The sequence below is a fragment of the Rhincodon typus genome, chromosome 19 (assembly GCF_021869965.1).
Source record: "Rhincodon typus isolate 14 chromosome 19, sRhiTyp1.1, whole genome shotgun sequence".
Classification (NCBI taxonomy): domain Eukaryota; kingdom Metazoa; phylum Chordata; class Chondrichthyes; order Orectolobiformes; family Rhincodontidae; genus Rhincodon; species Rhincodon typus.
Genome location: NC_063350.1, coordinates 57,316,679 through 57,336,935, shown reverse-complemented (window position 1 = coordinate 57,336,935; position 20,257 = coordinate 57,316,679). Strand labels below are relative to the sequence as shown.

The window sequence follows — 20,257 nt, the reverse complement described above, 5'->3', positions numbered from 1 at the left end:
CAGGCCAAGCAGCATCATAGGAGCAGAAAGGCTGACGTTATGATGCTGCTTGGCCTGCTGTGTTCATCCAGCTCTGCACCTTGTTGTCTCGGATTTTCCAGCATCTGCAGTTCCTACTATCCTAGATTTTCTTTATATAACAATTTGCAATTGTTTTATGGTCATCAGTAGATTCTTAATTCCAGATTTTTTTTTATTGTATTCAAATTCTACCGTTATACCATGATAAGATTTGAATGCAGATCCCAAGAATACTGGCTGAGTTTGTAGATTTAATAATCTATCGATTACTAGGCTACCAGGCCATCGCTTCCCCTTAACATCCTGGTGAATCTCTTTGGCACCCTCTCCAGTTCAATTACATCTCTCCCTGGTGTGGTGACCAGAACAGCACATGGCACTCCAGCTGTGACCTAACTAACATCATATACAGCTACATCACAACTTCCTTGCTCTTATATTCAATAAAGGCAAGAATCAAAAATGCCTTCTTAACCATCTTATTTTCCTATTCTGCTGCCTTCAAGGATCTACGGACATGTACATCAATGTCCCTCTGATCCTCTGTACTTCATAGAGTTCATCGATTTAATATGTACTCCTTTGCCTTGTTAGTCAAAGGTTCACACAGCATAGAAACAGGCACTCTGGCCCACCGTGTCTTTGCTGACCAATGAACAGCAAACTTCACTGAATCCAGTGACAGATCTCCTGTAATGATGTCAGCATTCAAGATGTGATGCAGAGCAAGTGGACTGCTGTTTAGGAGCCAGCTGCAGGGACTGACAGGGTAGTACTGAGGAGACAGAATGTAAAGTCTGTATTCTTGTGGTTAGCAGTTTGTTGGAAATGGCAGGGGTGGGAAGAGAGGTTGAAGAGCGAGGGAGAGCGATCTAATTTGGCAAGTAGTTGGTACGTTTCAGCAATTTGTTCCTAGTTGATTAGTTGTAGTTGGTAACAATCACAATGTCAAGACAATTCAGTCCTGTGAAATCCTCTTCCTGCAATACGTGGGAAATCAGGGATACTGCTAAAGTCCATGGTGACTGCATATGCAGGAAGTGTGATCATCTGCAGCTGAACTCATTCTGGAGCATCCATGAGGCTGAGAACATCGTGGATAGCATGTTTAGCATGCCGGTCACACCACAAGTAATGGATACACAAAGCAGAAAAACAATCGATGACCAGCTGGAAGACCAGCAAGAAAACCAGGCAGTGCCAGGTAGTGCACGAGTTCCCTGTGGCCAACCCAATTTCAAACAAATAAGACGGTGTTGGGACACTGTAGGCAGGATGACATCTTCAGGGGAAAGCAGCAACAGCCAAGTTTATGGCACCACAGTTGGCTCTGCTACACAGCAGAGGAGGAAAATGACAGGGAGACTGACAATTTGTGAAAGGGGACTCAACTGTAAGGGGTACTAACAGGTGGTGCTTTGGCCGCAGATGAGACTCTCAAATGGTATGTTGCCTCCCTGATGCCAAGGTCAGGGATGTTTCAGGAGAGGTGCAGGGCATTCTGAAGATGGTGAGGGTGAACAGCCAGTGGTCGTGGTACATGGTGGTACCAACATGGGCAAAAAAGAGACCCTACAACAGGAATTGAGACAGTTAGGTAGTAATTAGACAGGATGACTATTAAGGTCGTAATCTCCTGATTACTTACCGTAGCACATGCTCCTGAGTACAGGAATAGGAAGACACATTAGATGAACGTGTGGTACAAGAGATGGTGCAAGAGGAAGAGCTTTTGATTTTTGCATCATTCAGAGAGCTTTTGGAATAGGTGGCGGGTTTGCACTTGAACCAAAATGGGTCAAATATTCTTGGTGGAATGTTTGCGTGTGTTGTTGGGGATATGGCAGGGAGATGGAGCACATAGTAGATGTAAAGTCAGGGCAAGTTCCAATCTCACATAGAAAAGATGGATTACAATCTTACTAGGAGAGCCCAGTAGGCAGATAAGACATTGGCATAATAAGGCACATGGAATACCGGAAAGCTAAATCATATCCTTTTGAATGCAAGGAGCTTAACTGGTAAGGCAGATGAGCTTAAAGCGTCAATCAGTACATAGGAATGCGATACTACTGCAATCACTGAGACACGGTTGAACATAGAACAGTACAGCACAGTACAGGGCCTTCAGCTCATGATGTTGTGCCAACCTATTATCCTACTCTAAGATCAACCTAACCTGCATACCCTTCATTTTACTATCATCCATGTGCCTACCCAAGAGTCGCTTAAAAGTCTCTAAAGTATCTGACTCCACTATCACTGCTGGCAGCACATTCCACATGCCCACCACTCTCTGTGTAAAGAACCTACCTCTGACATCTCCCATATACCTTCCTCCAATTACCTTAAAATTATGCCCTCTCGTGATAGTCATTTCCGCCCTGGGAAAAAGTCTCGGGCTATCCACTCTATCTATGCCTCTCATCATCTTGTACACCTCTATCAAGTCACCTCTCATCCTTCTTCTCTTCAATGAGAAAAGCCCTAGCTCCCTCAACCTTTCCTTATAAAACCTGCCCTCCAGTCCAGGCAGCATCCTGGTAAATCTCCTCTGCACCCTCTCGAAAACTTCCACATCCTTCCTATAATGAGGTGACCAGAACTGAACACAATATTCCAAGTGTGGTCTAACCAGGATTTTATAGAGCTGCAGCATAACCTCGTGGTTCTTAAACTCAATTCCCTTGCCAATGAAAGCCAACTCACCATACGCCTTCTTATCAACCCTATCAACATGGGTGGCAACTTTGAGGGATCTATGGACATGGACCCCCGATCCCTCTGTTCCTGTACACTGCCAAGAATCCTGCATTCAAATTCAACCTTCCAAAATGAATCACTTCACACTTTTCCGGGTTGAATTCCATCTGCCACTTCTTTGCCCAGCTCTGCATCCTGTCAATGTCCCGTTGCAACAAGCCCTCCACACTATCCACAACTCCACCAACCTTCATGTCATCGGCAAACTTACTAGCCCACCCTTCCAAATCCGCATCTAAGTCATTTATAAAGATCACAAAGAGCAGAGGTCCCAGAACAGATCCCTGCGGAACACCACTGGTCACCGAGCTCCAGGCTGAATACTTTCCATCTACTACCACCCTCTGTCTTCTACTGGACAGCCAATTCTGTATCCAGACAGCCAAATTTTCCTGAATCCCATGCCTCCTTGAAGGAAGGGCAGGACAGAAGTTTCAGTTGTGATGGGGAGGGTTGTGAAAGTGGTAAGTGTATTGAATTACTGATAAAGGAAACCATCATTGCAGTAAGGGAAGATGGGGCAGGGTTTCCTAGAAAGACCTTCACGAGGCCATTCAAGTAGAGCTCAGAGATTTTTAAAAAGGGCAATTATTTTGTTGAGGTTATACTACAGGCCTCTCAACAATCAGAAGGAGATAAAGGGGCAGATGTGCAAGCAAATCACAGGAAGATGAGAGAGGAAGAGGGTAATAGTTGCAGATGACTGCACCTTTGCTAACATTAACTGGGCCTGCCTTAGTGTGAAAGGATTAGGCAGGGTGGAATTTTTAAGAATGTATCCGGGAAAGGTTTTGGTGCCAGTACATAGATAGCATTACTAGAGATGGAGCTGTGCAGACCTAATCATAGGAAATAAAGCTCGTAAAGTGGTTGAAGTGTCAGTGCAGTAATGTTCTGTGGATAGTGACCATAACTGTAAATTTCAAAGCCATTATGGCAAGGGATAAGGATAGTCCAGAAGTTAAGTGTCTAAATTGGGGTAAGTCTGATTTCAGTATCATTAGAGAGGATCCAGCAAATGTACACTAGAGTAGTTACTTGTGGGTAGGTCTACATTTAGATATCAGGAATCTTTTAAAAGTAGAATAGTGAGAATTCAGGGCCAGTGTGCTCCTCTAAGAACACAGGGCAAGGGCAGCAAATCCAGGAAACCCTGGATGTCAAGGATGTCCAGGTTTTGAAAAGGAAAAATAAGGTAACATATTAGGTACAGTGCACGAGAAAGAGGGTTGCTCTTCAGGAGTATACAGTGTTTTGAAGAGGTGCTGCCTGGGATGGAACATCTCAGTTATGAGACTCAATGGGCTAGGTTTGTTCTCCTTGGAACAGAAGAGGCTGAGGGGCAATCTAATTGAGACATACACAATTGTTGAGAGGCCTGGTGACAAGTTAGATCATGAGAATCATTTCCCATGGCAGACATGTCTAACACCAGAGGGCACAATTTCAGGTGACAAGTAAGTGATTTTAAGAAGATCTGAGGAAAGCATTTTTTCTGAGGGTGGTAGAAATATGGAACACACTGCCTGAAAGGGCAGTGGAGGCAGGTAGTCTCGCAATATTTAGGAAGCACCTGGATGAGCAGTTAAATGCCAGGGCATGGTAGGCTATGGGCCAGTGCAAGTAATTGGGATTTGTGTATTTTGGTGATTCTAGGACAGCATAGACAGGGCCAAAGGTCTGTTTCTCTGCCATAGATTTGCCTTGTATTTTCTAAAATACTGTCACTGTTGTAATCTAACAGAAGAGCACTATTTCTGCAGAGAAATATACCCGAATCCTGTTCAGAATGGGTATATTTCTCTGTAGAAATAGTGCCGTTAAGTTACATTACAGTAGTGACGACATTTCAGAAAATACAGAGCAAGTCTACGATCAGTCTAGCTAAGTTTTAAGGTATACCATGATCCCGTTAACCTGCAAAAGAGTACAGATTGCAGAAATGGAATATGACCTGAATGTATGCAATAGATTCATAATCAATATTTGATCATCTTTACCGTCAAAACTGTAACTTTCTACATCCTCTTCAGGTAAACAGACAGTCTCCCACATTGGTTCCTAGAATTAAAAGGAGAAATTTGCCCCAAGTTTTGATACAAAGTTCAGCAACACAAGCAAGCTGTATCACTCTACGATGTTTAAACACAAACATTTTTCCAAAGCAATGAAAATATTGCACTTAACTCTAGCTTTGAAAATCATATGAGCTATTTACACTCTTTCCCCGTTTACCTCAAATCTGTTCAATTACATTAAATTTTTCAAAAGCTACCCTCGCCTAAGATGTTAGTTGCCTTTCTTCTCCAACATCATGCTAAATATTAAACTTTGTCAGTGATTACTGCTTTCATTCTTGGCATGTGAGTGTCACACAGCATTAGCAGTTAATTCTATCAGTCTTATTTCACAATTAAAGCAGCTTGGTATATTTTTCTGACATTTCCTTAAAACATGTTTGCTCTGATGTAAGGAATAGCATAAATTAATTTTCCAGTTTAATAAAAAATAAAATGCTGTGGATACTGGGCGTCTGGGAAATAAAAACAGAAAAGAAAATCTCACTCCCAAATCCAAAGTCAGCCATTTCATCAGCATATCAGACCGTATCTGTCGAGGGGGAAATTGAGTTAACATTTCTAATATGACTCTTTTTTTGGAACTATGATATTAACTGGATTATAGTTACTTGTATGGTCATGTGGCCAGCAGCAGAAATGGCTGCGAGACTATTTAAGAGCTACAATCAAGCATGCTGGAAATTTTGGTCAAGCCAGTTTAAACTCAGGTCTCAGTTAAACTGCAACCAGGACGTACTGTCACCTGAGATAACAAGGTGTAGAGCTGGATGAACACAGCAGGCCAAGCAGCATCAGAGGAGCAGGAAGGCTGACGTTTCGGGCCTAGACCCTTCTTCTGTAGTTTCCTATGTTAACCAAATAAGGCAAGTGTCATGGGATCTCTAGACATACTGGCACCACTATTACCTTTTACGGAGAATGGCCTATCACTGTTTACAACTTGCTGTAAATATTTGGGAGTTGTTTATCAGTAAATTCCATTGGCTGAGATCGAACTACGTGATCAGGCTTTGATCAATTCATTGGCTGAGTGCCAGAGACTTCTCTGGAAATAGAGCACATTTTACAGAACAAAGATTTTTTTCTCTCTGAGCGGAGAGAGTGCAAGAAGCTTTGAGACTACACTGGAAAAACACATGCCGTGAAGTTACCTAACAAAGTACAAAGAACCATAAGGAAAGACACTAATGGAAAACAAAGTCGGCCAGTTCACTCGAATCAGGTTAGTACTTGAGATTCAAGCCAAATTTATACCATTAGAGTTAGGTTAAATGTGGATTAAGTTAAGACTAAGGTAAAATGAAGTTAAATGAAGTGAGTTAGAGTTGAAGTCAAGTTAGATGAAGTGAGAATGTTGCATTGGTACTTAGAATCAAATAAAGAAGGGATATTTAATTAAGTGCTGAATCAGTTCCATGCCATTTGTCTGTCAAACAAGGGAATACCTAAGTAAGGTTTGAGCACTCCTTTTCGGGCAACGCTTGGACTGACTTTACACCCTTCTCGAACAAGAGTGTCACATTGTGGTTGGTTGGCTCGCCGAGCTGGTTTGTTGTTGTTCTGCAGACGTTTCATTACCCTGCTGGGGAACATCATCAATGCAGCCTCCGATGAAGCGCCGTTGTGTTTTCCCACCTGGTTTTTAAACTCTGGAGCCCTGGAGGTGGATTACCTCACCTCCGGTTTTCTTTCGCAATGGAGCGTATGTGGGGTCGAGTTCTATGTGTTTGTTGATGGCTTTCTTCGTGGAGTACCAGGCTTCTAGGAACTCCTGTGCCTGTCTCTGCCTTGCTTGTCCCAGGATCTTGATGTTGTCCCAATCGAATTGGTGGTTCTCCTTGTCCATGTGGATAAAGATGAGTGAGTATTGGTCATGGCTTTTTGTATCCAATTGGTGTTCATGTACCCTTGCTGTTAATTTCCTTCCTGTTTGTCCGATGTAGTGTTTGTCACAGTCTCTGCAGGGAAACTTGTATATGACATTGGTCCTGTCCGTAGTGGGAAGTGGGTCTTTGGTTCAGGTGAGCAGTTGTCGTAGGGTTGATGCAGGTTTGTGTGCTACTCTGATGCCCAGTGGTCGCAGGAGTCTTGTGGTTAGTTCCAATGTGTTCCTGATGTCAGGTAGCGTGATGACTGTGTCGGGGTGTGTAGTATCTTCCTGATTCTGACCCAGTTTTTTGGATATCCATTGTCCTTGAATACCTGGAAGAAGTATTCTTCTTCTCGGCATAATTCTGTGCTGTGTTGTTGCCCATTTAAATAATGTTCGCACGCAGCTTCATTTGTGTGTGTTAGGATGGTTACTGTTGAAGTTCAGTACTCGGTCAGTGTGGAGTCTTTTCTGTGTACTTTCGTTTGGAATTCCCCATTTGTCCTGCGCTCTACCATGGTGTCCAGGAATGGAAGCTGTTTGTTCTTCTCCTCCTCTCTGGTGAATTTGATTCTGGTGAGGGTGTTGTTTATTAGTTTGTGTGTCTCCTCTACTTTGGTCCATTTAATGATGACAAAGGTGTCGTCCACGTTGTGTCACACTGAAATCTTTGGGTATCATCTATGTATCTAGGGAAGATTGTAGTAACCTTATCCATTATCACCGATCCCACGTCCTTTAACAACCTGGCATGCAAGATATATGAACCAGGCATCTTATATGTTCAAAACATCGCCATCTTGCGCTACACCATTGCTGCTTCTATTAATATTTTGTCATCTTGACAAAATACATAATATCCATCAAGTATTATAGCTTGTCCTGTATATTTAAGCACATATCATCACCTCGAAACTGATATCTATTTCAAGCCCACCAGTTCCCACAGTTACCTAGACTACACCTCCTCTCACTTACTTCCTGCAAGAATGCGATCCCCCTACTCCCAATTCCTCCACCTCCGCCGCATCTGCTCCCAAGATGAGGCGTTCCACTCTCGAACATCCCAGATGTTCTCGTATTTCAAGGACGGCAATTTGCCCTCCTCAGTGGTCGAAAACGCCCTCGACCACATCTCTTGCGTTTCCCACACCTCAGTCCTCACACAGCCTCCCCGCAATAAAAACGAAGACAGAATTCCCCTTGTCCTCACGTATCACCCCATTAACCTCCGGATTCAACACATCAGTCTCCGTCACTTCCGCCATCTGCAATCTGACCCCACTACGAAGGATATATTTCCCTCACCACCCTTATCTGCCTTCCGTAGGGACCACTCTCTCCATGACTCCCACGTCCGCTCCACACTCCCACTAGCCCCACCTCACCTGGCACCTTTCCCTGCAACCGCAGGAGGTGCTACACCTGCCACTACACCTCCCCGCTCACCTCCAACCCAGGCCCCAAAAAAACCTTCCACATCGAACAAATGTTCACCTGCACATCGCTAATGTGGTCTATTTGTATCCGCTGTTCCCAACATGGCCTCTTCGACATCAGTGAAACCAAGCGGAGGCTCAGAGACTGCTTTGTAGAGCGGTTCGCGACAAACGACAACACCTCCCAGTCACGAACCACTTCAACTCCCCCTCCCTGGATGACATGTCCATCCTAGGCCTCCTCCAGTATCACAACGATGTCACCCGGAAACTGGACGAACAGCACCTCATATTCCACCTTGGAAGCCTACAACCCAATGGTCTCATGGTGGACTTTGCTAGCTTCAAAATCTCCCCACTCCCAACCTCATCCCAACACCAGCCCCCCTCTCATCACCGCCTCATTGACCTGTCCGTCTTCTCTCTCACCTATCTGCTCCTCCCACCCCACTGACCAATCCCCACCACTACCTACCTACACTCACTTTTACTAGCTTCCCCACCCCCGACCTCATCCCTGCCTCATTGACCTGTCCGTCTTCTCTCCCATCTATCTGCTCCTCCCACCTCATTGACCAATCCCCACCACTACCTACCTGCTATCACCGACCCCGCTCTCTATTTCAGAGCCCCCTTCTCCTCCCCCATTTCTGAAGAAGGGTCCTAAACCGAAATATCAGCTTTCCTGCTCCTCTGATGCTGCCTGGCCTGCTATTTTCCTCCAGCTCCACACCATGTTATCTCAGACTCCAGCATCGGCAGTTCATACTATCTCATCTATTTAGTCCATTATAGCCAACAAAAGGAGGCCATTCAACCTATCGTTGCCTGTACCAGCTCTTGAAAGAACCATCCAACTAGTCCCATTCTCCCATCCTATATCTCTTTAGGCCTCTAAATTCATTACTTCCAAATAAATATCTAGCTCTCTTCTGAAACTTCCGATGGAATCTGCTTCCACCACTCTCCCCATTCCAAATCCTAACAACTTTCTCAGTAAAGAAGTTTCACCTCCTCTCTCTCCTAGTTTTCTTACTGATGATCTAGAAATTGTGATTCCCTAGTCATTGTTGGAAACAGAATATCCTTCTTTACCCTGTCAAACAAGACCATAATTTTAGAACATCTCAATGAGATCACCTCTTAATCTTCCCTGCTCCAAGAAGAATAAGCCCAATTTCTCTACTCTTTCTTTGTATGTATAATCCGTTACTACTGACATCGTTCTATTAAATCTCCTTTTCACTCTCTCCATGTCGGGAGAAGATTTTTGGGCTATATCTGATGCCAGCTACTCTCATACTTGCTTTTTATCAGTTGATTTTCCTTTGCATTTCCCCAATCAACTCACTGCAACTGGCCTAGTTTTCACTTGAAGAATTTAACTGCCATGCATTACACTGTACATCACACCTTCATTTTACTGTGCCATCATATCCTCTATCCCACCTATGTTGCAAGGCATTGGTTCCCATTTGCCACTTTTGTTGGAATAGACCAAGTGGATTAAAGCTGTCTTCCTTAAAAATGACTGGTTATTTTATTGCAGTTCATATTGTCAAGCATTGCCTCTACTCTTGCCTTAGCTAAATTCCTTTCCATCTCAGACCAGTCCTCACCTTATTTAATCCACATTTCCACTGTGCAGGGCTCAGCCCAGAGTTTTCAACAGCTAATCACTTTAATACACTATTGAGTGGCAACGAATTTTGCTAGGATCAGAATTTTTGAACATCACATTATTTAGTTGACATAACAAGGTGTAGAGCTGGATGAACACAGCAGGCCAAGCAGCATCAGAGGAGCAGGAAGGCTGACGTTTCGGGCCTAGACCCTTCTTCAGAAAAGCTGACACTTCATTTTCACTTGCATGCCAATTACTGCAGTTGCCAGTCAAATCACTGTAATACACTTACCTCATCATCTTCTTCAGTAATGACATAAAATGACATACTTTGGCTGCCAACATTAAAATCAATCCAGAACTCTTCTAGTTTATCATCAGATGGCATCTTCAGCTAAAATAATTAAGATATAAAGACATTAACTGAACTTCACCATAGTAATTGTTTAACAAATTCCTACAGCCATCTATAAAAATGACCTAATAACAGACTAGACTTTTTTTCTTGCATCTAACATTACCATTGATTTGTTTCTCAACCTTAAATGCAATTAGTCTTGCTTTCCAGGAAATTTTAGGGGCCAGTTAAGAGTCAACCATTTTGCTGTGGTTCTCGAATCACATGTAGGCCAGACTCAGGACAGTGCAATTGCTTTCCTAAAGGATATTAGTGAACCAGATAGGCCTTTGCAACATTGGTTACACAGTTGCCAATGGACTAACTTTTATTTCCAAATATTATTAAATGTAAATTTAATCACTCATTATGAATAAGTGCTGATATCACAGCCTTAAGAGGTGCATTTTGTCCTTTTTTTTTGAAGAGAGATTCAGACAGAGATGCCGAGCTGTCTCTTCCTAGCCAATTAAGTAAACAGTTTGAGAGGCCCTGGAGATTTCTTTTTTACATAAAGTTAGAACAATAGAGTAGCATGAATGGGTGGAGACAGGCTCCCACAAAACAAGGGTTTTAGTTTGACTTTCAGTTGTTGGGGTTTTGAAGTTGGCTGTGGAGGCTGTGATACATCTCCCCACCACAGTAAAAAGCCTGAGTTCTCTCTTTCAGCAAGAATTTTCTCTGGGTGTTTTTTTCTCCTGGGTTGGAGAAACATTGCATGTGAGATAATCTATTTTACTGAATTTGCTCTTGCCAAGGGTTTGATTATGGGATGTTGCTATATTGAAACAATTGCTGTTTAGTAGCTAAATAATTTATTATTCTGTTAACTTTTCCAATAGTGTTAAAGTTATACCACGTTTTTTTGTTTGTATGTTAACAGTAGTGTAAGAAGAAAGTAAGTTTGCTTAAAGCCTAGTTGTGTGGCCAATCAATCATATCTAGAATGCTGAGCCTTACAGTTGTCTGTAAGTAAGATTAAAGTTAGGGTCTAAGCTGTCTCCTTGATATATTTTGAGAGGGTTTGGTCTGGTCCCTAACACACAGAACATAGAACATTCAACAGTACAGCACAGGAACCATAAGAACAGACCCTTTGGCCCACCATGTCTGTGTTGACCATGATGCCATTCTAAGCTAATCCCATCTGCGTGCACATGGTCTGTTTCCCTCTTTTCCCTGCCTGTTCATGTGTCTGTCTAAGTGCCTTTTAAACATTGCTATCATCTCTGTTTCTACCACAATCCCTGGCAGCACATTCTAGTCACTTACTACCCTCTGTATAAAAATATATAACTTTGCACATCTGCTTTAAACTTTTCCCTTCTCACCTTAAGCAATGATCCCCAGTATATGACCTTTCCACCCTGGATAAAAGACTCCGACTATCCACATTTTTCATTAATTTATATACATCTATCAGGTCATCCCTCAGCCTCTGATATTCTAGCAAAAACAATCCAAGTTTGTCCAATATTTCCTTTTAGCTAATACACTCCAATTCAGGCAACATCCAGGTAATCCTCTTCTGTACCCTGTCCAATGCCTCCACATCCTTCCTGTGGTGGCCAGAACTGCATCTTCCAAACTCATGACCACTTCTATCCAGAAGGACAAGGGCTGCAAATTCCCTTCCAATGCACTCACCATCCTGACTTGAAAACATATTGCCATTCCTCCATTGATGCTCGTCAAAACTCTGGAATTCCTTTCCTAAGGGCACTGTGGTCTACCCACACTACAGAGACAGCTGCATTTCAAGTAGGAAGCTCACCACCAACTTCTCAAGGCCAACTAGGGATGAGCAATATATATCGGTTAGCCAGTGATGCCCACGTCCCACAAGCGAATTAAAAAAATACTTTCCTACCTTACCCCCATAACTCTTGATTCCTGCCATGATTAGAAATCCATCTATCTCAGCCTTAAATATATGTTACAATGCAGGAAAGAATTCCACAGATTCACCACCCCATGAGAAACAAAATCTTCCTCATCTCTCTCTTAACACCTGGGCACAAAGACAGAAATTGGGTGCTTTGCTTTATTCAGAATTAGACTCTCTGATCCTGGATATAAACAGAGAGAAGTCAAGGAAACTATTGCTATGAGAGCAGAACACTGGTGAGAAAGTCTTGAATATATGGACCCCACAGAAATTTAAAGAATAAGTTGTCACCAGATGGTGTCTTGCTGTTTGAAGTACATCAATGTTCAACAGGGAGATCATCATCATAGAATCCTTACAGTGTGGTAACAGGCGCTTCGGCCCAACAAGTCCACACCGACCCTCAAAGCATCCCACCCAGACTCATCCACCTATATCCCACCTAAGCTACACATTCCTGAACACTACGGGCAATTTAGCATGGCCAATCTACCTAACCTGCATATCTTTGGACTGTGGGAGAAAATCGGAGTACCTGGAGGAAACCCACGCAGACACAGGGAGAATGTGCAAACTCCACACAGACAGTCACCCAAGGGTGGAATCAAACCCGGGTCCCTGGCACTGTGAGGCAGCAGTGCTAACCACAACAGAGAATCTGCTGAATTAATGGGAGGGAAGTTGGGACTTGAATAAAATCAAGACTACATTTCTGCTAATAGTACAGCATAATGTATACATATGGAATGTGGCTTCCAGCCATGTTAAGAAACATCCATTTTCATAAACCGTAGTAAGAAATTTGACTTTTGGACATTAGTGTATTAGCTGTCGACGAAGTACTACTTAGTCAATGTTGATTTTGGTTTGATGTTAGAGTAAAAGTTTTAAAACATGAAATCTTGTTGTGTGGTCCAGCTAGTCTCTAGGAATTTAAATCTCCTTTTAAAATCCTCCTCTTCTTTCAGTGGTAAAAGTATTGAGACTGCATCCATCTTGGACTCTGAGGTTTCCTCGACACTAGGTGGAGGGGGAGAACCCACAGCTTCTGACAGGCCTTATGGCTGTTCTAAGGGGGCAGATGTGTTTTGCTCCTGCCCCGTTTGTGAGATAGCAGCTTTCAGGTGATCCATGTTTGCTCGGTATTACCTCATCTACCCGAATTTTGAATGTCAGGGGACCTGACTTCATGTCAAACCTGCCTCATACCTATACAGGGCCACTTCCATGATTCTGGCACCAAACTTGAAATAAACAGTCTCTCTTGCTTAGGGAAAATACGTGGTCAGCATTGGCATTCCTGCTGCCGTTTCACCCTCCTCCCCAGGTCTGGGAAAATCAAGTTTAACTTGGTGAGGAGTCTTCTCCTCATCAGCAACTCTGCTGCAGCTATCTCTATAGCTGCGTGAGGAGTGGTCCTAAAATCGAACAGGAACTGAGACAGTTTGGTATCGAATGACACTGTAGGCTGTTTCCTTGCACCTGCCTTCAACATTTGGACTAAGGTGTAGAGATCTACATCTTGTTATCTCAGATTCTGCAGCATCTGCAGTTCCTACTACCCCTTCAACATTTGGACCACTCTTTCCGCCAGTCCATTGGACGATGAATAGTATAAAGCTGTCTTTATGTGCAGAATATCATTCAACTTTAGGAAAAACTCAAAATCCCTGTTGGTGAATCAGGTCCCATTGTCCATGACTAATACTTCCAGATGTCTATGTATCGCATCGGCACTCACAGCTTTTCAATCATCACACCTGAGTTTTCCAAATGAACTCTATGCACATCCAATGGGCATCCACACTGACCAGGAACATTGAGTCCCTGAAAGAAACAGCATAATCAAAATGTCACCAAGTCCAGGACTTACCCAGCCATTCCCAAGCATGCAGGGGCGCCACTGGTGGCAATCTTTAGCCTTGCTGGCACTCTGGGCACTGGCCCACCAAACACAGCTATGTTAGCTTCCAATCCTAGCCACCAGGCAGAATTTCTTCCCAACATCTTCATTTTGTGAACTCCTGGATGACCCTAGTAGAGTTCAGCCAATATCTGGCGGCGACATCTCCTCTTCCTCTATGGTGATCTGGTCTTGCTGGGTCCAGAAAGGTTTCAATCCTGATTGTGATGGCCATTCTGTTTACCCGATTAGCACCAGCTATTTTAGTTTTGCCAGGACAGGATCTTTTTGTGTTGACAGTTGGATACTGATGACAATTAATGGAAGGGTGTCCAGAGAGTTTAAAGTCAGAATGGACTCTTTCAGGGTAGGCACCACCAGTGGAGCATCTGCCAGTGGGAGGTGGCTCCAGCATCCACATTAGCCACCTGGCTTCATGGACAGTGTTCCAACTTGTATATGCTGACAATAAGGGCCCACTGCTGAATTTGACCAGAAACTATGGCTGGCACTGCCTTGCCTTTCTTCAGTAGCCGTAGCTTTGATCAGTGGTCTGTTACTATGACAAATTCATGTTTATTAAGGCATTGGTGGAGCTTCCTCACACCAAAGATAACCGTAAAGCCTTCCTTCTCTATCTGGGCATACCTGCATTCAGCATCAGCCAAAGTCTGGGAAGCACACGCTATTGGGCGTTCCTCTCTTGTTGGGCCACCGGGGACTCAACACTACCCCAATACTTTACAGGGATGCACCAGATGTCAGCACCATCCCTCGTTTCGGATCATTGTGGGCCAACACTTTAGACGACAATAGCTGCCTTTTCACTTCCCTAAAGGCTACTTCTTGGCTACGCGGCCATTTCCAAGGCTGACACTTCTTCAATAATAGGTGTAAGTGTGCCAAGATGGAGGCCAGGTTACGAATGAATTTTCTAGAATAATTCACTGACCCAAGGAAAGACCCTAAGCCCCGTTGCAGACATGGGAGCCAGGGCTCCTTTGATCGTTCTCACTTTATCTTCCAACAAGTGTAACCAGGTTTTATCAACTCTGTAAACCAAGTAGGTCACTTGGAGTGCCTGGAATGCAGATTTTTCCCTTCTAAGGCATACACCTGCCTGGGAGAAATGTTTAAGCCCTATGTCCAAGTTCTCCAAGTCCTCTTTATTGATCTTTCCAGTTATTAGCATGTCATTCAGATAAGTGGCAACCTGGGGTAGACATTGTAAAATATTCTCCAAGGTTCACAGGAAAAGGGCACAGGCTGATGATACCCAAATGGCATTCTCATTTATTGTGACAAACCCTTATGGGTATTAATTGTGGCAGACTTCTGGGACTTCTCATCTAGTCACAAATGCAGATAGGCGTGGCTCATGTCCAGCTTCATGAAGGACAGCTGCCCCCTGCCAATTTTACATACAAGTCCTCTATGCAAGAGATTGGGTAATTATCCAGCTGTGATAAGCGGCTTACTATTTGCTTAAAATCCCCACAAAGGCAAACTGAGCCATCAGGCTTCACGATCAGTACGATAGGTGCTGCCCATTCTGCAAATTGCACTGTTTTCATGATTCCTTTGCTTTCTAGCCTCCTAATTTCTGCCTCTACTTTTACCCACAAGGTCATGGTACTGGGCGGGCTTTGCAAAATTGTGGAACTGCTTCTTGGTCAACATATAAAGTGGTTTTGGTCCCTTTGATAGTCCCTCGCCCTTCCTGAAATACTCTGGGTATTTCACTAGGACTTCACTGAGACAGCCATTTTCTAATTGAAAAATGTTCAGCCAATCAAGGTGACTCTTTCTCAACCAATTCCACCCCAACAGGCTTGGACTCAAGCCTCTTATTACCATTAGCGGTAACTGCACCAACTGCTTCTCATAGGAGACCAGAACCGAAGTCATGCCCTTAATCTGTAACAGTTCCCCAATCCATCTGAGGTCTTGCACAAAGTTAAGATTTAGAGTCCAGAGCAAATCTTGTAACAGACAAGTTCTGCAATCACAGATACAGCTGCGGTGGTATCGACCTCCATGAGAACTGGGTGATCATTTAACCAAACATTTATTTGAATTGGTTCTGATTTGGATGTTGCTAAGCAATTTAAGTGCTCTAATCACATTTAAGTGGACTTTCCTGCGTATGCACTCTCCTGGATACTGGCCTATGAGTCTTCTTACTCAAATCAGGTCTTGTGGATTCCTTTGCTGTCTCAAGTTTGCATACCGGCAGCAACTACAATGGCTTACCAGCTCAGATCCTGAAGAACTTTTCAGTCACTTGGCTGAGGCTCAGCTTTGTTGTGGGTTCTGCTGTGGGCTGGCCTCGGGGGTCGCTGCTCAGGATATGCCCTGCGTGAAACTCCGTGATTGCCTACACTCGAGTGGTTTTCCCCAAGCTCAGTTGGATAGGTGAGGGTATCCACTTCCACTGGGATGCCCTGTAGTTCCCATGCTCCACTTGTGCCTGTTTGAAGTTCAGTTGGGCTTCAGCTAGTAGTTGCTTTTGCATGGTTACATCATTAATCCCATATATCAGTCTCTCAGCATCTCATTCAGGGTTAACCAAAAACCATATGCCCCTGTCATTCATCTTAACCTTGTCGAAAATCCCAATACGGATTCCCCTGGTTCTCAAACTGCCAAATAAAACCGTCTCAGATTTAGAGGTGGTTTGGGATCATAATATTCCTTAAATAAGTCCATCAAATCTTGGAAAGTTTTAGTGTCTGGTGCCTCTGGGAAAGTTAAGCCCCTAATAACTGTAAATGCTGCCAGTCCACAAGCAGTCAGAAGGATTACTCATTGCTTTCCATCTGCCCCAATGTCATTTGCCAGGAAAAGTATCACATTCTTTCCACATACTGGGTCCACTCTTCGATGGCAGCACCGAATAACTCAAGCTTCCTAATCAAGGCATGATGCAAGAAATGCTTAGCACAAATCAAAAACAACTGTTATGAGCAAATGTTCTTCAGGCACAAACTGTTTTCTCCCGTCACTACTGAAATAATTGCACAGATGCCAGAATCCCGTCACTAGGTCACCCTTTATTTACACATGCACAGTGACACTGGTGGTGGCCAGCCAGCCAGCTCAGAGAGTCAGTCCCTGAAGTGAGGAGATTCTGAATCTCCTCTTTATATCTCTCGCCTGGGGCTCCCTGATTGGCCCAGGTTAACAACCCCAAATGAAGGATCTCGTAGTCAGCAAGACCCATCTGGTTCCAGTCATTACAATTATAAAGCAAACTGACAAAACAGACACAAAACATGCTTCACTTTGTGGGGCAATCTAGAACTACAGTCATAGTTTTAGGGTAATGAGTAGCAATTTTAAAACAGATGAAGTGAAATTCCTCTCAAAGGGCCACAAGTCTGTCTAATTCACAACCTCAGAGATCAGTGGCTGCCAGGACACTGAGTAAATTTAAGGAGGCAACAGACAGATTTTATAAGTAGTTGAAGGGTTATAAAGAACGGCCAGGACAGTGGAGTTGAGGCCAAGGTAAGATCAATCAAAACTGTACTGAATGGTGGAAGAGGCTCCAGGGGCTGAACTGTCGATTTATACTTATGTGCTTACTAAAAGACAAAGAATTGCAGATGCTGGATATGACAGACAAAAACAGAAATTGCTGGTGAAACTCAGCAGGTCAGGTAGCAGTTGTGGACAGAAAGCAAAGTCAACATTTCCATCCAGTGACTTTTCTTCAGAACAGTGAACTGGGATGCTAGCTTTTCGTGATTCATGGTTGAGGACTCCCAAATTTCAATATTCCATGGCCTTCTGCAGTCTTTCTTCATTTAAATATTACTCACCTCCTCTTATTCTTCCTGCCAAAGTGCATAACTTCACATTTCACCACCCTGAGACCCTGAGAAGCACCGACGTCATGATCCCTCAAGGTAGCAGGATAGGTAGTTAAGGTGGCATATGGTGGGCTTGCCCTTATTAGCTGAGGCATAAAGTTCAAAAGTACAGAGGTTCTGCTGGAACTGTATAAAATGTTAGATATTGTGTACAATTACATTGGTACGGCACGGTAGTTCAGTGGTTAGCACTGCTGCCTGACAGTGCCAGGGAACAGGTTTCAATTCTACCGTCAGGCAACTGTTTGTGTGGAGTTTGCACATTCTCCCTGTGTCTGCATGGGCTTTGTACAAGCTCCAGTTTCCTCCCACAGTCCAAAGATGTGCGGGTTAGGTGAATTGGCCACGCTAAATTGCCCATAGTGTCTAGCAGTGTGCAGGCTAGGTTGGTGAGCCATGGGAAATGCAGGGTTACAGGGACAGGGTAGGGGTGTGGATCTGGGTGGGATGCTGTTTGGAGGATAGGTGTGAACTCGACAGGCCAAATGGCCCGCTTCCACACTGTAAAGATTCTATGATTCTATGCACTGGAGAGGTGCAGAGGTGATTTACTAGGATGTTGAGTCTAAGTGTGAAGGGGACAGCATTTATGCTATAGTTGGCGGGGAGGGAAGGAGTTGTGAGCATCCAGCAGAACACCACCACCATCATCAAAGACATCTTCACCTCACTCCTCTGTCAGTATCTGGCAGGGATCATTCCCACAGAAACACCCTAATCCATTCCACATCCATCAACACTATTCTCTCCTTCCACGACACCTTCCCCTTGCTCACCATCCAAGGACCTGAACAGTCTTTCCAGATGAAGCAACAATTCACATGTACCTCATCCAGTCTTGTCTATTGTATTCACTGCACCCAATGTGGCCTACTCTAAATTAGAAAAACCAAATGCAGACTGGGTGACCACTCTGCAGAACACCTCTAGTCTGTGCGCAAGCATGACCCCAACTTTCCCGTAGCCGGTCAATTTAACACAGCGTCCTGCTTGCATGCCCACTTGTCTGTCCTTGGCATGCTGCAATGCTTCAGTGAATCACAATGCAAACTGGAGGAACAACATCTCATCTTCAGACTAGGCACTTTACTGCCTTCTGGACTTAATATGGAGTTCAACACTTTCAAGTTGTGAACCAATTCCCAGTTCTTCCCTTTCTTTTAGCTTTATTTGTTACATTCTCTTTCACCATGTCCCCTCTCCCCTCCCCCCACCCCAGTGAAACTGTTTGCTTTCAAGTCTGGCAGTTAGACACACCATTGTTCTGGCATTCTCACATTGTGATCGCTTAATATGAACTATCAACATCTTTTCTCAACTAGCACTCTTCACCCTACCACACCCACATCGCCACCCCAATCCCACCAACTACAGCATAAATGTCGCCCCCTCCACACTGCACTTCACTTCAGTTCTGATGAAGTCATCTAGAATCAAAATGTCAGCCTGCTCTATCGCCATGGATACTGAGATCTCCAATGTTTGTTGTTTTCAGTACAGATTCCAGCATCTGCAGTAATTTGGTCCTGCTCTTACTAGGGTGTTGTCTGGGCTGAAGAGTTTCATTTATGAAAGGCAACTGGGCAGAGGAGTTCCAGAAGGGGCATTATTGCGATGCATAAAATGAGGGGCACAGACTGGGCAGACAGGAAGAAACTTTTCCCAATCAATGGCCAGGGGCACAGATTTAAGGGGCAGATGGTTTAGAGGAGATGTGAGGAAAAGGTCTTCACCCAGAGGTTGATGATAATCTGGAACTCACTGCCTATAAGGAAGGTAGATGCAGAAATATTCACAACATTCAAAAGTATGTAAATGTGCACTTGCGATGCCAAAGCATATAAGACCTTTTTCCATGCTGTAGATTTCTATGACTCTATGGCATTACATTCCAACTGCCAACTTTTTACCCGCATTCTTAGCACGCTAATGTTTCAAGTGTAGAGCTGAAGTGGAGTGTAGAGGGGGCAGCATTTATGCTATAGTTGGAAGGGGGAGGTAGAGATGTGGACGTGGTGGGGTGTAGATTGCTGGTCAAGAAAAGATGTTGATAGTTCAGATTAAGTATTCAGAATGTGAAGAGGGAAGTTATATGTGGAGCCACGGGAATTAGGGGAAATCCTTAATGAGTGCTTTGCATCAATATTTACCAAGGAGAAGGACATGACTGATATTAATGTCAGGGATGAGTGTGTGAGAATGTAAATATATTGAAGGAGAAAGTTTTGGCTATCCTAAATTGATTTAAGGTAGACAAGTCCCTAGGACCAGATGGGATCTGTCCCAGGTTGCTGTGAGGTGCAAGGAATGAAATAGCTGGGGCATTAGCAGATATCTTCACATTCTGTTTGACCACAGGCAAAGTTCCAGAGGTCTGCACGTTAGCCAATGTTATT

General features: G+C 43.8%; 1 protein-coding gene across 1 annotated transcript in view; it reads right to left on the bottom strand.

Moving 5' to 3' along the window:
• LOC125485439 (synaptonemal complex protein 2-like) overlaps positions 1-20,257 on the bottom strand; it is a 105,138-nt gene that overhangs the window by 43,672 nt on the left and 41,209 nt on the right. The window contains exons 5-6 of the mRNA XM_048608200.1: positions 10,091-10,192; positions 4,785-4,845 (exon numbers count right to left, since the gene is read on the bottom strand). Of these exons, the coding sequence (XP_048464157.1) occupies positions 4,785-4,845; positions 10,091-10,192 (163 nt within the window). The remainder of the gene's footprint in view (positions 1-4,784; positions 4,846-10,090; positions 10,193-20,257) is intronic.